The sequence below is a fragment of the Chelonia mydas genome, chromosome 1 (genome assembly GCF_015237465.2).
Source record: "Chelonia mydas isolate rCheMyd1 chromosome 1, rCheMyd1.pri.v2, whole genome shotgun sequence".
Classification (NCBI taxonomy): domain Eukaryota; kingdom Metazoa; phylum Chordata; order Testudines; family Cheloniidae; genus Chelonia; species Chelonia mydas.
In genome coordinates, this window is record NC_057849.1 from 239,670,472 (window position 1) to 239,684,058 (window position 13,587).

Below are 13,587 nucleotides of genomic sequence, written 5' to 3' on the forward strand. Positions count from 1 at the left end.
ATTTTAGAAGAGGACAACGTATGCAGGATGTTGAGCTGCTTACGTTGTTAGTCCTTCACCCCCTCTAAAGGGACCTGAAAAGTGTCTGCAATCCTACAAAATAACTCCTGAAAGTGTTTAGTCATCAGCTGCAATACGAGATGTAGGCATGATAGCCTCATCAGGAAGGAAGAATAAAAGTGGAGTGGCGGTGGAATGTTCTCCTGCTCTTCTTCCTCCTCTGGTACGGGCAGAGGCTCAGCCTGCGGTGGATGAGATGTTGATGAAGAAGGCAAAAAAAAGGTTACCTACTTTTCATAACTGTAGTTCTTTGAGATGTGTTGCTCGTGTCCATTCCATGCTAGGGTGTGTGCGTGCCCATGTGCACAGTTGCCGGAGATTTTCCCCCTAAAGTTCAGTATCTGTAGGACCAGCCCTAGCACCCCCTGGATACCCCACATTTATAAGGGGCATTGCCAGCCCCACACCCTCTCAGTTCCTACTTGCCGTCAACTCCAACAGAAGGGTAGGAGGATGGGTCATGGACTGGACATGAGCAACACATCTAGAATAGTTATGAAAGATAGGTAACCGTTTTTTCTTCTTCGAATGCTTGCTCATTTGGAATCTATGCTAAGTGACTCACAAGCAGTACCTTGGAGGTGTGCTCGAAGTTCATGGATAAGCTAACACTGCCCCCCCAAAACTAGCATTGCCTCAGACACAGTGGGACGTGAACGTATGGATAGATGACCATGTCGTGGCCCTACAGATGTGTGTCCCAGCCCAGGGGCCCTAGGGATAGCGGTAAACCACTAGAACTAGCGGTTCCTTCCCCTGGGCTACTTCCCTCTCCTGCCCTTCAGCTTGTGGGGCTTCCTGCCCTCCCTCTGCACAAACCAGGTGTCCCTTTACCTAGGGTCTTGGTCTTCTTAGCCCACCGCAGCACTTCTCCAAACTCTCCTCTGCTTCCCTCCAAACTGCTCTCTGCTCCACCACCAATCCACTCTGCTTCAACTCCTCCTCTTATCTGATTGAAGCGGGGGGGGGGGGGGTTATCACGTGACTGGCTTCAGGTGCTTTAATTGGCTTCAGGTGCTTTAATTAATTTATAGCAAACTTTCTTCCCTCTACAGGGAATAAGGCTTCCTTCTAACACTCTCCTGCTGCCATCTGGCCATGCTGTATCACACTATGCACTCTCAACAGAGATCATAATAATGAACAAGATAATGATGTTGACTAGAAATGTCACCAGCTCAATGATACATGTACAAAAGCACAGGTTTGTCATGTTATTATACTTTACAGTCTCACAGTAATAGCCATGTGTCTGTAGTCTCAGAGGTGGTTCTTTCAAACTGCTTCAATTATCTGGTATTGAAAATTTTCTGTTCCCTCCTGATCCCATCTACCTTCCAAGACTGAAGCAGCAAGGAGGATGATAATGAGTGAATGCTAGTGATACGCAGCTCGTCCTCTCCACATCATTCTCTCCTTCTATGGACCCTAACCAACATAATGCATAAGCTTTTCTGCTAGATTTATTTTCATTGAAAAAGAAAACACAAGGCTCCTCCAAAGGTACTGACTGTTCTGTTAAACTAATTTTCTGCCAGTGAGACAGAGGGAGAGAGAGCTGTGCATCACTTTTCCAGGCTCCATATTCAGTACAATTTATAATATCTCCTTACATTGCATTAAATAAAGGTGCTGTCTCAAAAACATTGTAATTGTAAGAACTCCAAAGTGGAGTGATTCTAGTACCTGAAATCTGAGCTAGATGAGATTTGCCTAAAAAGATCCAAGACATTACGTTTTGTTGCATATCAACTTAAGTGGTGATGCCAATGGACTTTCACACTTATTTAAATTCTGCATTATTAATAGCCCTCTTAAAAGCTGAATTAAAATTAATCTTCTCTTTTTGATTTTATCATTAGCCAGCTAGTAAACATCACTATCCCTCTTTCTTCCATCTTTTGAATGACTGGAAGGCATAGTTCCTTGTTTACCTCTTTTATATACCAGCCTCAGCAGTGATCTTAGCAGTGCACAAAACGCACTACACATTTATCTATGCCAACCAGTCCAGGCAGGAATCCAACAACTTCAGAAGGAGTGCTATAGATAGCTTTTGCTGCAAAGAGAGTAGGTAGAGCATAGTAAAGATTTTTGTGAATCCCCCAAAAAACTATTTCTTTAGTTATATGAACAGGATCAAATACCTAGAATAATTATTTAGAATCATAGGATTTTGTCCAACAGTTTTAAAACAGATCAAATTTTGGGCCACAGATACTTGACAGTGTCATTCTCTAAGAGCATAATTTACCCCAAAACATCTTGGCTATGACAACTTTACCGCTAGAGATTATATTTCTTAATTTAACAGACAGCATATCACTTTGCCTAAAGGATTATTTAGATAAACAGTGCCTAGCCCAATAGGATCCTGGTCCATAACCAGGTTTCCTCTGTGCTACAGTATTGCTACTGCTACTACTTATAATAATAATCAGATTCTTTCAACTTTAAGACCCAGGTATTAGTTCCAAATTTAAATATTGCCTAGTCATCATTTTTTCTGTGCAAGCTAAGAAGTTCTCTATAATGAAAATGTCCAGTGGGAGGGAGAAGCATTTAATAAAAGTTGAACAAACAATAAATGCTTGTACAACACCTAGTTCAACCAAGTTCATCCAACATGTCATCAATTCCACTTCACTGCCACCAGAAGCGGAGAGATGCTGCTGATGACACACCTAATATCCACAGAAGCAAATCTAGAAACACTGCACAATGGGAAAACTTGTTCTTCTGCCAGTTTCCTTTCAGAGTGTGTGTTCCATATCGAGATAACATGGGTAGATCTCAAACAAGATTCCAGCATCACACCAGCCAAGACAACATGAAATATTAAAGTTTTACTGGCAACAGCCATTGTATCAGGAGATGTTTAAAACTAGAGTAGAGTCATAAGGCCTTTGATTCATAGCGTATCCAACTAGAAGATACAGATTAAAGCCTACTCCGTCAGGATTGCCAGTCGTAAATGCTAGTGAGGGGGTGGGGGTGGCGGGGCTAGATCAAGCCAGCAAAGAAAAATGAATAGACTGCAGATAGAAACAAAAAAGACTAAAGTCTGTACACATTTTCTGTAACTGACAATTCAAACTTTCATTAAAAGATCTGACAGACAATCCTTGGGAACAGCAGAATTCTAACTTGTATAAATGAAGACAGAAAATGAATTTCACTTCAGAAGAAATGCTAAAAAAACTGCCACATGTAATAAATAGTACAGGAAATAAAGATATTCACATTAGAGGACCAAGTCCATTAGCTTAAAGATTGAAGCCATCCTCATAAACCTCTGTCAAGGCTGATTCCCCACTCTGGCACTTCGAGTGCCGAAGGTGGGGGTCCGCAGGGATTTTAAAAATTAATACTGGCCACTCCAGGCTTGATTTAAACTCCCAAGATTACAGCTTGGATGGGTAGATGCTGCCACCACCCAAGTGCAAAAACCGCTTTGAAAACCCAGGAAGACGCACTTGGGAATTCCTTGCTGTGGGATACCCTCAAGCTTTCACCCTCAAGCTTTAACCCGCGCTCCGGGGAAGAGCTGAGAAAGAAAATAATGGAAATCAGCTGTTGCCACCAGCTAATTAAACATATGCATAAACCTCTTAGGGACAGAAAAATCCAATCCTGTTCTTAAAAAAGGTAAATTTTATTAAAAACAAAAAGAAAGAAAATACATCTGGAACTTAGGCTTTTTCCTAGGTTTTAAAAAAACAATTACAAGGATTAAGCATCATGATAGCTTCTTGAGGTCCACCTTCAAGGTTACAAGCAAAACAAAAGCACCTGGGGTTAGCACAGTGGAGTCCACAAGCCATAAAGAAATAAAAGAGATAAACCTAATCACATCTTCCTAGACATTTCATGACTTACTTACATATGTTGGCTTTTAAATGAGTAGTTTCTAGGTATGATCTGATGATTTTCACACCTGGCCCAAAGCTTTTCACAGCATAGTTCCAGCCCTGTCTCTGTTCTCCTGAAGAACACCAGACAGACAGACAAAGGGCAAGTTTTTTCCTAATTTTAAAAAGTTCTAGCCCTGCCATTGGCTCTTTTGGTCAGGTGCTTATCTCTTCCTTTTACCTGTGGACTCTTTAACCCTTTACAAGTAAAGCAAGTAGAGAACAGCAACTAAGAGGGATTTTATAGCTAACTGGCTGGCTGGCTGTCCATAAAAGGGAGCTGTCCATAAAAGGGAGCTGCCCCCCCTCCCCTTCATTTATCACAACCTCTATATATGGTCTAGCAACATTTTAAACAATTATTATATATCCAAGCTTCTTGGTCAAAAAGTATGACAGGGAGCTCAACCAGTATTGAGTATGATGCACTAGGGCTCATTTAAACACATGGTTCAAAGCCATTCCTGGTATAACTTCACTGAAATCAGACTTGTTTACATCCCCAAAAAGTAATAAGTTTTTAGTAAAAAGCCAAGTCCATAGTAAAAGGTATGTGGCCTAAATGTTAGAACAGGGGACTGGGAGTTAGGATTCCTGGATTCTATTAATAAATAGTACTGATTTAGTATGTGACCTTGGTCAAATTGTTTAATCTCCACATGAATTTCCCCTTTTGTACAAGGTTAGCTCTTACTGAACTCAATATTGTCTTGAGCCCTCAAGGTTCATAGCTTAAGCAAATAAAAATCTGTTGGCCAGGTGAGAGAAACTGGCTGAGCTGGCACATAATCAATTTCTTGAACTACTAAAGTCTCCCCCCCACCACCCCAATTAAGGCAATGGGTGGGGAAGGATGAGTTTTCAGGGCGACATGTCCACCACACAAATACTTCAGTCATTACAAACAGTAAGGTAGAAGCAGAAGCAACATATAGGATCACTGAAAGGTTAACACTGGTGTTTGCTCTGTTTTGCTTTTGGGCTGTTTTTTAATTTCCCTTCAAAACTTTGACTAAGCTCACAAGTTTATCATGAACAATCTTCCCATAACATCAACAAATTCATCCACTAACCTCAAAAATGTAAATAAAGGAACAAAGGGACGTTTTGGCAGCCTGGGATATTTTATACCAGGAATGAGGCTATATCAGAGGACACAGAACCTTATACATCTGCAAACTTACCTTCTTCTGAAGAACATTGACCTTGCGTTCTTTCACATCCAGCATGTCCTTGAGGTCATGTATCTCTCCTGCTTGAGTCCCTTTCTCCTCTGCTATCTCCTGGATCTGCTTTGTCTTCTTATTCAGCATTGTCTCTTTTTCCTCCAGACGTAATCGTAGTGCATCCACCTGAGTTTACACACGTAGAAACAAGACTGGGTTAGATAGGAAAGGAAAGAGTTATTAGACAAGGCATACACAACTTCCACAATAAAATGAGTGGTGGCAAACCCCAGACAGATTCTGGAAACTAATCTACCATTAAGACTGTGAAATCCAACAGCCTCAGCAAAGATGGTTACTATTCAAGAACGATTTATCAAACTAAGAATACTTGGAGACCTGATGCCTATATAAACATCAATATTTAATAGGGCTGTCAAGCGATTAAAAAAATTAATGGCCATTAATCATAACTAACTGCATTGTTAAACAATAATAGGATACCATTTATTTAAATATTTTTGGATGTTTTCTACATTTTCAAATATATTGATTTCAATTACAATAGAATACAAAGTATACAGTGCTCACTTTATATTTATTTCCGATTACAAATATTTGCACTGTAAAAATTATTTTTCAATTCACCTATTACAAGTACTGTAGTGCAATCTCTATCATGAAAGTTGAACTTACAAATGTAGAATTGTGTACAAAAAATAACCGCATTCAAAAATAAAACATTGTAAAACTTTAGAGCCTACAAGTCCACTCAGTTCTACTTCAGCCAAACAAGTTTGGTTACTGTCATAACCATACAGCTAAGGGTAGCCTAGAATTCCTCCTAACCTGTAAAGGGTTAAGAAGCTCAAATAACCTGGTTGGCACCTGACAAAAAGGACCAATGGGGAAAGAAGATACTTTCAAATCTTTTGTGGGGCGGGGGAGGGGGCGGGCTTTGTTGGTGTGTTCTCTGGGGAAAGCAGAGATGCATCAGGTCAAAAAACGTCTTCTCCTATAAACCATCCTGTACAAGTCTCTGATATTACAAAAAGAGTAAGTAAATAAGGCAAGGTGCGTTAGATTACCTTTTGTTTTCAGCTTGTGAATTTTCCCTTTGTTAGAGGGAGGTTTATCCCTGTTTTGTTGTAACTTTGAAACTAAGGCTAGAGGAGGTTCCTCTGTGTTTTGTGCATCTTTTGTTACCCTGTAAAGTTATCTTCCAACCTGATTTTACAGAGCGGATTTTTACCTTTTCTTTTTTTAAAAATAAAATTCTTCTTTTAAGAACTGAATGATTATTTTTCCCGGTGTCCAAAGATCCAGGGATTTAGGTCTGTGTTCACTTTGTAACCAACTGGTTAGGATATTATTCTCAAGCCTCTCCAGGAAAGGAGGTGTAAGAGCTTGGGGGGATAATTTGGGGGAACAGGAACTCCAAGTGGTCCTTTCCCTGATTCTTTGTCTAAATCACTCGGTGGTGGCAGCATACTGTTGAAGGACAAGGTGGAATTTGTGCCTTGGGAAAGTTTTTAACCTAAGCTGGTAAAAATAAGCTTAGGGGTCTTGCATGCGGGTCCCCACATCTGTACCCCCGGGTTCAGAATGGGGAAGGAACCCTGACAATTACAATTTGCAGGAGATAATGCCGCCTGCTTCTTGTTTACAACATCACCTGAAAGTGAGAACAGGCATTTGCATGGAATTACAAGATAGTTGCATCCCAGATGCACTAAAGATTCATATGTCCCTTCATGCTTCAACCACCCTTCCAGAGGACGTGCATCCACGCTGATGATGGGTTCTGCTTGATAACGATCCAAAACAGAGTGGACCCACGCAGGTTCATTTTGATCATCTGAGTCAGATGCCACCAGCAGAAGGTTGATTTTCTTTTTTTGGTGGTTCGGGTTCTGTAGTTTCCACATCAGAGTGTTGCTCTTTTAAGACTTCTGAAAGCATGCTCCACATCTCACCCCTCTCAAATTTTGGATGGCACTTCAGATTCTTAAACCTTGGGTCAAATGCTGTAGCTATCTTTAGAAATCTCTCATTGGTATCTTCTTTGTGTTTTGTCAAATCTGCTGTGAAAGTGTTCTTAAACAAATATGTGCTGGGTCATCATCCGAGGCTGCTATAACATGAAATATATGGTAGAATGCGGGTAAAAGAGAACAGGAGACATACAGTTCTCCCCCAAGGAGAACAGCCACAAATTTAATTAACGCATTATTTTTTTAAACGAGCATCATCAGCATGGAAGCATGTCCTCTGGAACGGTGGCCGAAGCATGAAGGGGCATATGAATGCTTAGCGTATCTAGCATGTAAATACCTTGCAACGACAGCTACAAAAGTGCCATGCAAATGCCTGTTCTCACTTTCAGATGATACTGTAAATAAGAAGCAAGGCAGCATTATCTCCCATAAATGTGAACAAACTTGTTTGTCTTAGTGATTGGCTGAACAAGAAGTAGGACTGAGTACACTTGTAGGCTCTAAAGTTTTACATTGTTTTGTTTTTGAGTGCAGTTACATAACAAAAAAGAAAATCTACATTTGTAAGTTACATTGCCATGATAAAGAGACTGCACTACAGTACTTGTATTAGGTGAACTGAAAAATACTATTCTTTTATCATTTTTACTGTGCAAATATTTGTAATAAAAATAATAATACAAAGTGAGCAGTGTACACTTTGTATTCTGTGTAGTAACAAATCAATATATTTGAAAATGTAGAAAAACATCAAAAAAAATTTAATAAATTTCAATTGGTATTCTATTGTTAAAAAGTGTGATGAATCGTGATTAATTTAATCGTGATCAATTTTTTTGAGTTAATCGCATGAGTTAACTGTGATTAAATCAACAGCCTTAATATTTAAACATCAAAACATAACCCACAGACTTTAACCCCACATGGCATTGGTTATTGGCTTTTATATGTATATCCTGAAATATTCACTGAAAATACCTGATCTATACCTCTGAAGGTCATAAAACCGTAGCTTAAGCAATATTTTGTTCAAGGTAATGAAAAATAAATGACTGAAAATTAAAATTTTTGAAGTTCTAGAAAATTTGAATATACCAGAATATCTTCTGCTTGCCTAAAAATAAATTTAAAAACCCAGTTCTTACAAAACCAAAAAGTTAAAAAAAAACATGAACGGCAGAAGACAGGATTTTCCATTGTAGATCAGGACATTTGTTTTTCACTGGTCACTGATGGTGGCCATTACCCAATACTTCAGAACAGCAGCAACAATTTTAAGCCTCCAATGAGATACACCACTGTGCAATGCAATACTGTAAAAGGGGATGATTCTGCTCTAAAATATGAGATTTGACACAATTTCCGGTATGTGACTCTCCTCAGTAAATCCACAGGTTGATTGTGTAATAAGTAATATATACATTTCTCTTCTACCACATCTTTTAGACATATCCCTTTTACATTTACCAGACATTCATCTGACATCATAATCTTACATTAATATTTCAGAATTTTCTACCATGTAGATGCCATTATTGTTGTTTTCTTCTAGGTAGTGGAGGGTCTCACTTTGGATAGGCTATTACCAGCAGGAGAGTGAGTTTGTGTGTGTGGTTTTTGGAGGGGGGTGAGGGGGTGAGAGAACCTGGATTTGTGCAGGAAATGGCCCACCTTGATTATCATACACATTGTGAAGAGAGTGGTCACTTTGGATGGGCTATTACCAGCAGGAGAGTGAGTTTGTGTGTGTGTGTGGGGGGGGGGGGGGGGGCGGAGGGTGAGAAAACCTGGATTTGTGCTGGAAATGGCCCAACTTGATGATCACTTTAGATAAGCTATTACCAGCAGGAGAGTGGGGTGGGAGGAGGTATTGTTTCATGGTCTCTGTGTGTATATAATGTCTTCTGCAGCTTCCACAGTATGCATCCGATGAAGTGAGCTGTAGCTCACAAAAACTCATGCTCAAATAAATTGGTTAGTCTCTAAGGTGCCACAAGTACTCCTTTTCTTTTTGCGAATACAGACTAACACGGCTGTTACTCTGAAACCAACAATTTTAAGAAAAGTTTCCCCCATTTGAAACATTCCCAAAATACAGAGATACAAATGGTAAATAACAGTACTAAATGGGCTGCTGCATGTTCAATCATCTGTAGTTACACTACACTGTATTAGTTGAGCCTGGAGATAATATAAGCATGGATCTCTCACTACTGCACGTCAATATGTGAAAAGAGGGGAAACAATCTTATGGTTATCTGAAGATTTCCAAAAGTGTTTCTGGTTTAAACAGCAGCTGAAGTGTCAAAGATGGGCAGCATGTAGCACCTTAATACAAGAGGGTCTTTCTGCAGAACATATCTTTATGCTGAAGGTGAAGGGGAAAAAGGACCACACTCCAGAACTTTGTGGGCCATCATTTGGCCACATAAGCACACTTTCACCTCCCATGGTGTCACCCAAAGGAAAATAAGTTATGGAACTTCCATGGCATCCACAAAGAACTGTAAACTGACAAGACTCTGTTTTTTCCTCTATTTCTCTTCTCCACCTATTAAACTAGACAGAGCACACAAGACAAACAAAAAAAAAGGGGGGGGGGGGGGGGAAGGAGAAGGAATTAGACTTTTGAATATAAATTCAATCTGAAGAAAAAGGCCACCATAGAGCAAAAGAACACTCTCAAAGACCATTGTGGAATATGAAATCTGACAACACAGGCTGCTCAAGATACCAAAAGAAACCCACTGACCCTTATCCGCTTGGCATTCAGGCAGAGTTCAAACCAGCCAGCTTGGCTGCTAATCCTATTTGACAGTATCAGATTTGGTTCCCATTAGCTGAATCCATTACAGGGCATCAGTCACGGTGAGTAAGTAGGGTGCTTATTGAATCCCTTGCCCCTTCTGCACAGCTCAGGCTGACAGAGACGTGAAGTAAAAAGAAAACGTGGACAAACTCCAAATGGGGAAAGAAATTAAACAAACAGAAAGTTAGATGCTTTAGGCTTTGTGTATCTCAGTCCAATTTCCTTAATTTCTTTCTCCTAACTGGAAACACTGGCCAAAGCCACAGCATCTATAGTATAACTCTCAGAGAAAACCCTTCACTGTTTTGTCTGATCTCTACTATATGGAACAGCGAGCCCCCCCTGTGGGGAAAAAGCAGTCCAGGTCTTCGAGTCAGCACTGCAGCCCTGGCTGTCTACTTCCTGAGTCGTCCTGCTCACTTCCACATCATTAAAATCACATTCCTAATTTCTTATCCATTATGTAAGACTATTAGGGACACAAAATATACTGTGAATGAATACCAGTGTGATGTGTACCATACAAATACCATAGATAAAGTAGGTTTCAGAGTAGCAGCCGTGTTAGTCTGTATCCGCAAAAAGAAAAGGAGTACTTGTGGCATCTGAGAGACTAACAAATTTATTTGAGCATAAGCTTTCGTGAGCTACAGCAGTGAGCCCTCCCAAACCCTCAGGAAGTCCCAGGGTCCCCCCAAACTGAGTCCCCCAACCCCCGCAGTAAGCTGTAGCTCACAAAAGATTATGCTCAAATGAATTTGTTAGTCTCTAGGGTGCCACAAGCACTACTTTTCTTTTTATAAAGTAGTTATTTTTCCAAGTGGCTTAAGATTGTTTCTGAATCTCACAAGCCACAGTTTTTGCTACTTTTACTAGCTCCTAGTGTTCAGCCTGCTTAAACAGATCAAATACGTTGTGTTTCAGAATCTTCTAATCCTCAGGTTAACAGCCTTCATTCACAAGCAATGCCACATGCCCCCTCAAATGGTTGGTATATATCAAATGAGACACCCCACTTAGTACTTCACTTCAGTGGATTTGTGTAAGTGAAGGTTCCGCCTCAGAAGACCTTCCATCTTCTGACTGATTGACCCCTTTGAACTCTATATTGGCTTATGGTTTGGAGTAAATTGAACTCCTTGGTTTATTTTGTGTGAGGTCCCTGCTTAGAGAACCACAGAAAACACTTTCAGGAAAAATCCTCAAAGGCTGGCAGGACACACAGTCATCACCCTACCACCATTCTTGGCAGAACGATCCACTTGTTTATTCACACCAGCTCAGTTTATGGATGGCATCCACCCAGACTGCCAAGAATTGAGGTCTGTGGCAGCCAGGTGATGCCAACTTCAACAAAGTCAGTGCAAGGCTTCTTCTGCACACACAGAAATGGCTGTGAAAGCTACCACCTGGGTTCTGCCACCCCTAGCCTGATTTCTGCACCTTATGCAGCATTACCTTAACGTAAGGTTAACCTGCCTATTTGCATATTAACAGACAGTCATGTCTTTAATTATATACGAGTGCAGAGGTCCCCCAAGTGTGGGGCATACCCCTCTAGAGGGGTGTAGAGGGGCACAGGCCAACCCCCACTGGGGCAAGGAGGGCCACCCAGACCCTCCTTACCCCCAGTTCTACTCTGGTCCCGCCCTCAGCCACATCCCTGGCCCAGTCCCCAACCTCAGCATGGCTCCGCTCCCAGCCCCACATCAGCCCCCAGCCTCGACCGCTGGCCCTATTCCCAGCCCAGAGAAAAGGCTGGGGGCAAGGCTGGGAGCAGAGCCACAGTTGGCCACAGGCCTGGCTGCCAGGCCCCACTGCAGCCTAGCTACAGCTCTGCTCCTGCCCCCAGCCTCGGCCCCTGGCTGCGGCACCATTCCCGGTCACAGAACCACCCCAAGCTTCAGCCCCCTTATTCCTGTCCACATCCCTCCCCTCCGGAGCTGCAGTACCATTCCTGGCCCCAGCTTTTGGAAGGGGGGGCGGGGGGGTCGCAGACGAGGTAAGTGGGGGCACAACCCTCAAAAGTTTGGGGACCGCTGCACTAATGGTATGGCATGCAAAGTACTAATGGAGAAATAGGGTGGTTGCTGGTTCTTATATAATTATGTGCTTTCCAACCTTTCTGCATTAATCATCTAGCTTCCAAGGGCACAGGAGTATCCCAGATAGGTCAGTTGCCAGTATTCACTTTCAAACTTCACATAGTCTCTTTCCCAGAAACGCGCATAGCCAATACAACAGACTCCAAAATCCTCTCTTCAACAGGGTATCACCAACTTTTCCCAGACATTTGCACACACACAATTAGTCTGTTGAAGATTCATGCCTATCTTGTTATAAGCTTGTTTGTTCAATACAAACATCTGTGTTTTGGAGAAATTTTATACAGTGGCAGGATGCAGTGTTGTATCTCTCACTACCTAGTATGGATAGTCACAGACAAAACAAGAATGAACTCTGATTCTGAAATTTCTTGTAGAAGAAGCTGGAACTAGAATACCCATAACTCCACCAACGCTTGTACGCCTGTGCTTACGGTGTCTTCTGCTGGGAAAGAATATAAATGGAAAAAATGCAAGAGATGACATAATATTTATATGACTGTGAGGGGGAGTTTTGGTAAACTATTTTTTCTGAGAATCTGTAGGTAGGTTAAAGGCTTGATCATGAGACTATTACCTGGTTATAAATTTTGGGGAAACTGATAAAAGTTTTCAAATGCACCAAAGTGACTTAAGAACATAAGTTACATTTTCAAAAGTGACATAGGCACTTCAGAGTCTAAGGCTATGTCTACACTGCGCACCTTACAACTGCGCGGCTGTGCCGCTGAGGGGCTGCACCGTTGTAAGGTAAGCAGTGTAGCTGCTCTTTGTCACCAGGAGAGAGCTCGACCAGCGACAAATTAAAATCACCTCCAACGAGGGGCAGTAGCTTCATCGGCAGGAGCGCGGCTCCTGCTGACAAAGCGCTATCTGCACCGGCGCTTTTCATCATTAAAATTTTTGTCTCTCGGAGGAAGTGTGGTTTTTTTACATCCCTGTTTTAACAACGAAAGTGCCAGTGTAGACAAAGCCTAAGTGTCATTGAAGGTTAATAGGACTTAGCCCCTAAATATTTAAGCACTATTGAAAATTTTATGCAATGTTAACTTTGTTGTATAGTAATGAGAAGTATCTCTTTGTGAAACTGGTACTTTGTAATCACATTTAAGAAACTATCTACAAGGTCTACACTAGAAATTAAGCCATATTTGATATGTGATATTAAATGACTCTCCCCTATCTGCCCTCACTTCCCCAAACCATGGTTGAATATGAGTTAGTGAGTCACTTGTGCAGATAACGCCAAACCCCTGATCAACACTCAATGCAGGAAGTGTGAACAGCTCTTAACAGTTTCTAACCAAACCCTATGACCTATCTATAATAGCAAAATTCTAAATTATCTTTCTTTACTGGTACAACTCCACTGGTGATAATGAAAAAGTTCTAGTGTACACAAGGCACCAACACTTACCATTGTAATGTCTAGTGCTGCTTCACTAGAATTTGCTGCCACCAGTGGACCTATTAAAGTGCTGAATTACATGTCCAGCTTTTGTTCCTGTAGATGCACCCTAACTGGTTCTAACAAGGGCT

The 13,587-nt window shown here is 41.3% G+C and overlaps 1 protein-coding gene across 18 annotated transcripts in view; it reads right to left on the bottom strand.

Moving 5' to 3' along the window:
• ERC1 (ELKS/RAB6-interacting/CAST family member 1) overlaps positions 1–13,587 on the bottom strand; it is a 551,656-nt gene that overhangs the window by 374,788 nt on the left and 163,281 nt on the right. For all 18 annotated transcript variants that reach the window (XM_043540362.1, XM_043540357.1, XM_037877967.2 and 15 more), the window contains one exon: positions 5,156–5,323. In XM_043540362.1, coding sequence (XP_043396297.1) covers positions 5,156–5,323 — 168 coding nt within the window. The remainder of the gene's footprint in view (positions 1–5,155; positions 5,324–13,587) is intronic.